The 9,838-nt window shown below is 42.8% G+C and overlaps 1 protein-coding gene across 2 annotated transcripts in view; it reads left to right on the top strand.

Moving 5' to 3' along the window:
- Positions 1 to 4,684: 4,684 nt before the first annotated feature.
- LOC102312403 (cytosolic non-specific dipeptidase) overlaps positions 4,685 to 9,838 on the top strand; it is a 9,356-nt gene continuing 4,202 nt past the window's right edge. Inside the window, exons 1-8 of one of the 2 annotated variants that reach the window (XM_042214289.1) lie at positions 4,685 to 5,031; positions 5,889 to 5,966; positions 6,340 to 6,483; positions 6,611 to 6,773; positions 8,356 to 8,444; positions 9,177 to 9,377; positions 9,493 to 9,577; positions 9,672 to 9,832. In XM_042214289.1, coding sequence (XP_042070223.1) covers positions 5,907 to 5,966; positions 6,340 to 6,483; positions 6,611 to 6,773; positions 8,356 to 8,444; positions 9,177 to 9,377; positions 9,493 to 9,577; positions 9,672 to 9,832 — 903 coding nt within the window. In that variant the 5' untranslated portion in view covers positions 4,685 to 5,031; positions 5,889 to 5,906. Of the gene's footprint in view, positions 5,032 to 5,811; positions 5,967 to 6,339; positions 6,484 to 6,610; positions 6,774 to 8,355; positions 8,445 to 9,176; positions 9,378 to 9,492; positions 9,578 to 9,671; positions 9,833 to 9,838 lie in introns of those variants that run through there. The other variant, XM_042214288.1, reaches the window with a different exon arrangement.

Here is a 9,838-nt window from a genome sequence, read left to right on the forward strand (position 1 = left end):
ATAAGGTCGATTAATGTTTACGTCGGTCATTGTGCTCATGTATTTAGATCATATTGTACAATCTGCTTTACAATAACAACTACACAAAAACGTCAACTATTGTAAAAACAAAGGAAACCAGTGAGAGGAATAGATCAAATAAAGATAAAACCTGAGAAAGATAAAGTGAGTGTTGAGTTCTATTACTGTTTAATTAACACTAATATTATAGATTGCTCTTTTTAAATGTACTTGCCGAGTCGCTTGTATTTGCTGGCCATGTTCGTCTTTTACAGGCAGTTGATGTGTGGTTTCTGTCTCTGCTGAATAGTTTCCTCTTTATTACCCCATGGTCTGAGTCTGCTGTTAACACTTCCCTTTGAATGAGTGACATTTTAATAGGACGAAAAAGAAGCAGATACTTGCTGGTTATATGTCAGCAGATGTGTAATTTTGTGATATCGTCTGTGTTTAGTGCAATCTGTCTGTTGTACATCACTTCTGTAGTGTGCATGCAGCAAGGCACAAATCTTGTTATTAACAGTCATGTTTCTGCTACCGTTACAGATCTGCGTGCAGACGTGAGACACACAGAGCAGCAGGCTTTACTGCGTTTGTTTTACTTGCAGGGAAGCAAAAGCATACACTGTGGTGGACCACTGGAGGGCTCCACTCACACCCAGTTCTCAGGAAGTGTTGTTGCTGTGTTTTGGAGAGAAAAGTATTCACGAAATATCACCATGTGGTGGCCTCTCAACCTGCTAGCCACCCGTCGTGTGATGACTCTCCTCCGGCACCCACCCACCCAAGGGATACGCCGCCCTTAAGGAGCTGCTTCTTCGGCGCTATGCCCTCTCCGACGCAGAGCGAGCCGAGAAGCTCCTCTCCCTCTCAGGCCTGGGTGGCGGTACGGCTCTCGAACTGATGGAGCACATGCTATCCTTTCTCGGACCGGACGACGGGGGATTCCTCTTCGCCCACATCTTCCTCCGACAGCTGCCAGTGGCCGTGAGAACCGGCCTCACCAACTCTCCGCTTCTGGGCGTGAAGGATTATCGCTCCCTGGTTGAGGAAGTGGATCGTATTTTCTTGGCTACCTGCACTTTCCACGATCACGGCCTGATCGTCAACCCTTCCAAGTGCCAGTTCGAGTTGCCGGTTCTGGATTTCATGGGCCACTGCATTTCCGCTGACGGTGTGGTTCCGTTGCCAGACAAGGTCTGGGCCGTTTCGGCTTTTCCACGTCCCACGTCGGTTAAAGCGCTGCAGGAGTTCTCAGGGATGGTCAATTTCTACAACCACTTTTTCCCCAGAGCTGCGCACCTGCTGCAGCCACTCTGTGCTGCCTTGAAGGGTAAAACAGCTAAGGACCCCATTGATTGGCTCCCTGAACGCATCCAGGCATTTTCTGGGGCCAAGGCCGCGCTGGCTAACGCCGCCCTGCTGGCTACGCCGCCCTGCTGGCCCACCCGTTTCCATCGGCGGAGATTGCGTTGAACACCGACGCGTCAGACGTGGCGTTTTCGACTCAGTACATGCCCTCTCTCATCCAAGGGGTCTAGGCCTCGGTCAAGCTGGTCAGCTCTAGGTTTGTTTCGCTGGGCCTTTGTAAATCGGTGAAAGACTGGGCAGCAGCGCTCATCCCACGCCCCCAGGGAGGCGTTTTGATCATGTGCATGTGATCTGGTTGGTCCTCTGTTGCAGTCAGAAGGTTTCACGCACCTTTTGACTTTAGTGGACCGCACAACCCGCTGGCCCGAGGCAGTGCCTCTGGCGTCTACTAAAGCAGCAGCGGTGGCCAGGGGATTTTTGTCAATGTGGGTTTCGTGTTTCGGTCCCCCCGCCGACATCACTTCAGACAGGGGCCCCCAGTTTGTTTCAGAGCTTTGGTCTGCCATGGGTGACAGCCTGGGAATCAAGGTCCACCGAACAACTGCGTACCACCCGCAGGCCAACGGGATGTGCGAGCGTTTCCACCGGTCGCTTAAGGCCGTGCTCCGTGCTTCTCTCACAGATGGCAACTGGGTTGACCGTCTTCTGTGGGTTTTACTGGGGTTGCACTGCGTGGTTAAAGAAGACCTCGGGTTTCCCCGGCTGAACTTGGTCAGCCTCTGGGTCCCCAGGGAATTCTTGCCCGAGAGTTCACACCCGTGCTTCAATCCCTCTGTGCTGTCTCTCCATCCCCCAAGAGACTCGTTTTCTGTTCCTGGCCCAGTGCACCATTGTCTGCCCGACACATTTGATCCAAGGTCGTTGGATTCTTCACAGTTTGTTTTCATCAGGCATGACGCTCAGTGGTGGACCACTGGAGGGCTCCACTCACACCCAGTTCTCAGGAAGTGTTGTTGCTGTGTTTTGGAGGGAAACGTATTCAGTTGTGTGGTGATGAGTAATAAACAAGGATCGAGACAATCGAGAGCTCTTGTGTTGTCTGTGTTTACCTCCACAGTGGATCTAAATGTCGACCCCTGAACAGGATCCAGTAACAATCACTGTGGCAGATATCTAAGAAAATGTCTTCAGTATGAAGAGTTGGAAAACACCAAGACCAAACATGATTCACACCTACTGGCTGCACTCCATGAGTGTTTGGCTTCACAAATGAACCAGTAGCTAGTAGATGAGACACATCCAAAATGGCTCACTGAAGGCCGGACAGTCCTGATTCCTAAGGATCACCATAAGGGACTGGTCCCATCCAACTACCAGTCAAAGACCTGCCTCAGTGCCAAATGGAAGCTTCTGTTTGGCATCATAGCAGCTAAGATGAACAGGCATATGGCTCAATACTTGGCACGGAAAGGAATGGGCAGAAACACCAGAGGGGTAAAACACCATCTACTGATAGAAAGCACACCTGGATCCTGGAATGCCCTGAGCTATACAAGATCAACAGGATCCTAAGAGCCTTCATCAGAAATTTGATGGCGTTGTGGTGAACATCAGTCCAACTTCAAGCCAATCGATTTAACAAGGAGGTGGTCTTCCGTACTGCTGTTCCACATAGGCCTGAACCCCCTCAGTGAGATCATTGACAAGACTGGCTAGGGAAACCAACTACAGAAAGGCGTAATCATCAGCAAATCCTCTACATGAATGACAGCAAGCTGTATACCAGGAGTGAACGACACATCGATTCACTGACCCACACTACTATGATCTACAGCAATGACATTGGAGAAGTGTATTTGGATGGTAACAAAGAGAGGGAAGGCGGTTAGAACTGATGGGATTATACAACCAGAAGGCAACATTGCAGACATCGAGGACAGCTATATGTACCTGGGACACATAGTAAGGCAAGTCCTGAAAAGTCAGCTGAATGGGTAGAGGAATGTCGGGGCAATTAACACCTACGCTCTACCGGTGATCAGATACCCTGCTAGGATAATAAGCTGACCAAAGAAGGAGACAGAAGCAACTAACATCAAGAAAAGGAAGCTCCTGAGCATGCATGTGGGATTTCACCCCAAACCCAGCACCATGAAACAGTACGCTAAGTGGAAGGAAGGACACTGAGGACTAGCGAGTGTCAAAACCACTGTCCAGGTTGAAAGTGAAGGCAACAGACCCCCAAGCTGGGTGAGTGGCTCTAGCAGATCCCAGGAACAACACCCAAGATCTTACTAGATTAATAAATGAATGAACCATACGCACAGAAGGATTAGATTATTAAAGTGTTTTTTATTTCTATACTTGGCTATAATTATTCTCACCGACACTGCTGTAAGACAGCTAAGAGTAAAGATAAATAGTTGAAATGACAATAAAGGTTTTGACCAGCAGGGGGTGTGGGGTTGTGTGAACATAAAGTCTCGAGAAATGAAACCTGTTTTTAACCAATTGGACAGAAAACTTCGAGGCTTCATCTGACCATCAGTAGTATCAATATTATCTTCAGACAACAATAAAACTATTTTAATAAAAACATAACAAAAGGTGTTGTGCCTGATCTTTAATCTCTGTTTCTGCAACATAAATCAGGAGCCAACACACCCACGTTAACTGGTGATAGTCACAGTTTGATGTGCCGTGTGACAGCCGTATGCTCAAGGTAACATGACGTCAACGCAGTAGTCTGAAAACATTGACAGCTGCAGGCAGAGGTGTGTCTGATGCGTTAAACACCAAACTCGAAACACGAAATTGTTGAGCAGTCTAACATTCACTCTGAGTGTGCTGTAGTGTTTTTTTTCTATCACACAAAAGTGTGTGGGAATCATAACAAAGGCAGTGAGAGCATTTATCAAACACTTTAACCCAGTGGTTCCGAAAGTGGAGGGGGCACGTAAAATAAAATAATTAAACCTTAAAGATGGTTAGTTTAGTGGTTTATTTTATTGCAGCCTGTTTTTTTATGCAGTTTATTTTTATTTGTTTAATTGTTTTTTCCCCCTTCCTTGTTCTTTTCTTTACTTTTGCACCTGTGGTTCAGATACTTGTAGACTAGGAACACTGGGTGAATGTATTTTTAACAAGCAAAGATAAGAAACACAAAACAAGTCACAGAAGGGTCTTAAAAACATGAACAAAAATGCTGTTTTAAAGGGGGCCCTAGCAAAAGAAGTTTGGGAACCACTGCTTTAACCTATCAGCGCAGACACCTTCAGCCTGTTCTTTGGGGTTTAGCGTCTCCCGATAAAATCACGTGCTCTTTACTCTTTTTTCAAATCTAAAACAAAACAAAAACAACAAGCACACGAATGCATGTTTAAAGACGAAATATTGACTGCGTTCTCCTGGTTTGTTAGCGGCTCCTGAAAAGCAAGTCTAGCACACATATCTTCGACCAACAGTAGTCAATCTGTGACACCAGTTAATCTGAAACACCGGAATAAAAACAAAGTAAGTCTGTTTTATGGGACAGGTAGATTTTAATGGTTCCCTTTGCAGTTCAGACATGCCCAGGAAACGTATTTGTCAGAGAGGGCTAGATAAGGTCTCAGCTGTGTTACCTACCTCATTTGCTTTCGCTTTGCCTATTACACCCAAGATACTTTCACTTCACTTGCCATTGTTGGCATTCAGTGCACACCTGTGGAAAATTACGATGTGAGTATTTCATTTTTTATTTTCAGATTCTCACTCAGCATGACACACTTTGATCGTCATTTATGACCATAAAATTCCATATTTAACCTTCTGTGCAGATCTGAAATGAAAATTCTCTTTTATTGTCATTTTATGGCAAAGCTTTGTAATGTAAGCCACATACGTGTTGGCTTTTTTCTCACTGTTTGGTTCTGAAAGCCTGCAGCTCCAATCGACTGCAGCTATAGTTCTGCAAAATTATGAAGTGAAACGAGTTTGGCTGGAAATCAACCCCATGTTTATTTTGTTTTAAAGGATACACGGCACACCATGCTAAGACTTATCACTTTTCCCGCTCATAGCTCTTTAGGAATCAAATGTGGCAGTTTGCAGATTTACGCCTTGTGACTTTCATGTTTATCAGCCTAGGAGTTTACATACCTTGGTTAAAATACCTATAAAGAAAGGTAGATTTCCAGTCATGATTTAACTGTTGTTTTAATAAAAAGCAACTGTGCGAAAGAGGTGGAAAATCAACACCATAGCTCAACAGTGTTTCAATATCAGAATCTGACATTGTTTCAATGTCAACAGTATTAGAAAATGTAACGTCGAATCAATGTCAGGTTTCAACATTGATTCAATATCAAAACCTGATGTTGTTTCACTATTAAAAAAGGGTGCAAGAGTGACATTAGGTCAACGTCACACCTCAACTTTGATTCAATGACATCGCCTGATATTGACTAAACATTGTTTCAATGTTTCTTTGCTATCTGGGTTACGTGAAGTGCATGCGTGCATGAAGGATTTGTCCTCTCATAAGATTGCACAAACCCAGACGTGGACTCACACCAGTCTGCTTGTTTAACCCTCAGCTCCCATCACTACCAAAAATGTCTCATCTCACTGAACTTTTCAAGTATGTGGACGACCACCAGGACCTGTATGTGCAGGTAAGATCACTCAGAAAAAACAATATAGTGCAGCTGCTTAATCATTAGGTTTTTTTGCATGATTGTCACTTGTTTTAATGGATTATTGAGCTAACTGAAAACTGGACAGATTTGCAACTCCTTCACTTAAACTGGGATTATAGTACAGTTCCAGCTGTAAAACCAGTTTTCCTGATAAGAATCAGTGATATTACAACTGCTGCTCGAGTCAAATTTTGTGGGTCTAATGTCCTAAGAATAACTCATTGTGGCTCATTCTTTTGCAATAAGTAACTGCATGAAATAGTAAAAAAGAAAAGGAAAAAAATGATAAAATCTCTATAAAAAACTCCATTTTAATGTCTTTAAATCCCTTTTTCATAATTGTCCTCAGCGCCTGGCTGAGTGGGTGGGTGTCCAGAGTGTGTCTGCTTGGCCTGAGAAGCGCGGGGAGATCAAAAAAATGATGGAGATGGCAGCCAAGGACATCGAGAGGCTGGGAGGGACTGTGGAGTTGGTGGATGTTGGCAAGCAGAAGGTCTTGCACTGGTTACATTTCTTAATGCATTAATGATTTGTACATTGCGTTATCTTTTCTACTTAAATTTCACCATAAATGGACCTTGTTGTTAAACGGTCACTCAGATTAAGTTTCATTCATGCAGCTTCCCTCAGGAGAGGAGATCCCCCTGCCTCCTATCATCCTGGGGCAGTTAGGATCAGACCCAGCCAAGAAGACGGTGTGTATTTACGGGCACCTTGATGTTCAGCCAGCCAACATCAGTGACGGCTGGGACACAGAGCCTTTCACTCTGGTGGAGAAAGACGGTAAGAGGAGGATACTTTTGGTCTTTTACAAAACAACTCTGGAGATTTTTCTGAGCTGGAAAGTTATGTGAGTAACTGAAGTCAGCTGGAACGCACTTTGTGCTTGTAAAAATAGATGAGAATTAAAATTTTAAGGCTACTGTATCCAGCTGTTTGTAAGTTACACCGGGTAGTTTTTGGTTTAGCAAAGTTATAATATCAAATATGGCTAAAAAAATGAGCTACAGTACTGTCCTGTAGATAGAATAGATGGCAAAACTAAAAGAAGAAGAAGAATTAATTTTCAGAGCAGCATAAAGGCAGTTTGTTACTATCAGAACATTCTAATAACCTGATGAGGACTCAGTGTTTTAGTGGTCTTAACTGAGATTACAGAAAACGAAAAAACAAATCCAGTCAGCAGGTTGGTAGTGCAGGATGACGAAGTGTGGAGTGAGGTGTGTAAATCCTGTAAGGTAGCATAACTAAGAGAAAACACGGTATCAACAAGCTTAACTATGTAGACTGGGAACACTGGGTGAATGTATTTTTAGCAAAGATAAGAAACACAAAACGAGTCACAGAAGGGTCTTAAAAACATGAAAAAAGAAAGCTGTCGGCCTTCTTTAAGTTTTAAACTCTCATCCAAGAGACTTCTTCAGTTCTAAAACAAATGGTTGTGTGTCTCAGGTATTTAACCTCTAATAGTTTTTCTCAGGAGGTTCTGAGGGTTGTTAATCATGCATCACATTAGCCAAGGTGTGAAGAAAACAAAAGATATGGGCCATTACCATCATATGAGGTAAGGTTGAGACCTTGACCGAACACTTCCATTTAGCAAAGGTTCAAAGATTGTGCAGAGGTTCACATGACAGAATTGTGAAACACACTCGGCAAAAAGGCTCAAGTGAGGCGTTTTCCTTTGTGAGTCATGACTGGTCCTTTATTTCACAGACTGCATTTGTTTGTGCACATAACTAAGTCACTGCAGCATTCCTGAATTGGTGTCTATGCTTTGTTATGCTCCACACAGTAATGCAAAAGCTGCACCTGAATAATTTCAACCCTTTAAGGCTTCTTTGTTTTATGTTAAACAACACAGATTGACTCTGTTGAGCACGATCTTACGGACTCTTTAATACTGTGTAGCACAAGGTAACCTAACCATTTTTTGCTGCTTTTTTAGATCTTACATATGTTGCATCATTTCAGTACATATTTGCATTTAAACAAACTTTTTTGATGGGACAGGTAGGACAGGTTTTTTTTTTCCAGCTAGAAAATTGAGCACACGTGGTCTTATGTGTTTTCTGGTGAGAGTCAGCTGACACAAAATGCCACATCCTCTTCCCCCTGTCTCATTCCTGCCTGCTCAGTTGTGTTAGTGCTGCTTATGTCACATTTTACAAAACCTGCTGCATATCATGCAGATCATTTTTTGTATCATAAACAAGGATTTCATATCATTAACCCTAACCTCCAAGTTTAAAATCAGGGCCTGTGGTCTGCTGACTATGTAATAAACATAACCTTAGAAACATTTTTCAATGCCAATAATTTCTCATTAAAACCTTGAAACTGAAACAAAGTTTTCTTTTTGTAGGTAAGCTCTATGGAAGAGGATCTACTGATGACAAGGGTCCAGTGTTGGCCTGGTTTAACTGCATTGAAGCGTATCAGAAGATCGGAAAGGTACAGTTACTGCCAGATTTAAGCTGGCCAACAAAAGGTGTTTCAAGTTTAGATAGTTTAAAGATGATATGATATTTTAGTGTGTCCTAAAGAATCAACCCTGTGGCCTGACATGCTAAGATGGGCTTGTTTGAAAACTAAATTGAAATTGCTGACAGGAGTATATTGAGGTGTGAATTTTTATTCCAGTATCTGAAAATGTATACCATTACTTCTTATCAAGGTTTTTATTTTGTTTTTGTACAGTGATGATAAAGCAGAATAGCTACTATACAGCACTATTCTAAAAGGATATGTGGGTCATTTGTATCATTTTAAAAATATTATTTTAGCTTGATCTGTTGAGTTTTTCCTTACTTGGTGGTTTCTGATATGGCTCTCTGGATCTTCTGATAATTAGAGTAAATCTTTAGCAGGAATTTCATTAATGGGTGTTTAGTCAGAACAAATAAATCCCAGCTGGTGAATGTACAGTATTTATTTTTAAACATGCATTCCTGCTACCTGCTATTCACATTTATTCAGTGGAGCACCCACAATTTCATTGTACATGTACAATGATAATAAAGTGCTATTCTATTCTATTCTATTCTATTCTATTCTATTCTATTCTATTCTATTCTATTCCTGTGTTAAAGTACACCACTGCAGATCGTTTGTTGTCAAGAGATTATTTCAACTCTAGAAAATGAGCCTGAATTTTTTTCTTATGCATCTCTCTTCTTGTTGCAGGACCTTCCCATCAACATCAAATTCTGCTTCGAGGGGATGGAAGAATCTGGATCTGAGGGTCTGGATGATCTTGTGTTTTCTAGAAAGGACACTTTCTTTAAAGACGTGGACTACATCTGCATCTCTGACAACTACTGGCTGGGCAAGAACAAACCCTGCATCACCTACGGCCTGAGAGGAATCTGCTATTTCTTCATTGAGGTGAAGTCCTGTTGGATTACTGTTGGTGGGGGGTGGGGACAGTGTTTCATTATCAGAAGGGCATACTTGAGCTTTTTGTGTTTTTTAAAATAATGTTTTACATTCCAACTTCAAGGTGCAGTGCGCTGAAAAGGACTTGCACTCAGGGGTGTTTGGTGGCTCTGTTCATGAGGCCATGACTGACCTCATCGCACTTATGGGCAAGTGAAGCTGATAATTGTGATTTTTAGTCTCACACACCTTATTTTACAGCAGTTTAGAGTTTTAATCATGTGTTTGTGACTTCCTGCACAGGCTCCCTGGTTGACAAAAGGGCTAAGATTTTGGTTCCTGGGATCTATGACAGTGTGGCGCCTCTGACAGCAGAGGAGCAAAAGCTGTACGAGAAGATTGACTTTGACTTGGATGAGTACTGTAAAGATGTGGGGGTTGACCAGCTGCTGCATGACACAAAGGCAAAG

Source organism: Haplochromis burtoni, unplaced genomic scaffold, assembly GCF_018398535.1.
Source record: "Haplochromis burtoni strain Fernald_Lab_line unplaced genomic scaffold, NCSU_Asbu1 Contig_543, whole genome shotgun sequence".
In the NCBI taxonomy this organism is placed as follows: Eukaryota; Metazoa; Chordata; class Actinopteri; order Cichliformes; family Cichlidae; genus Haplochromis; species Haplochromis burtoni.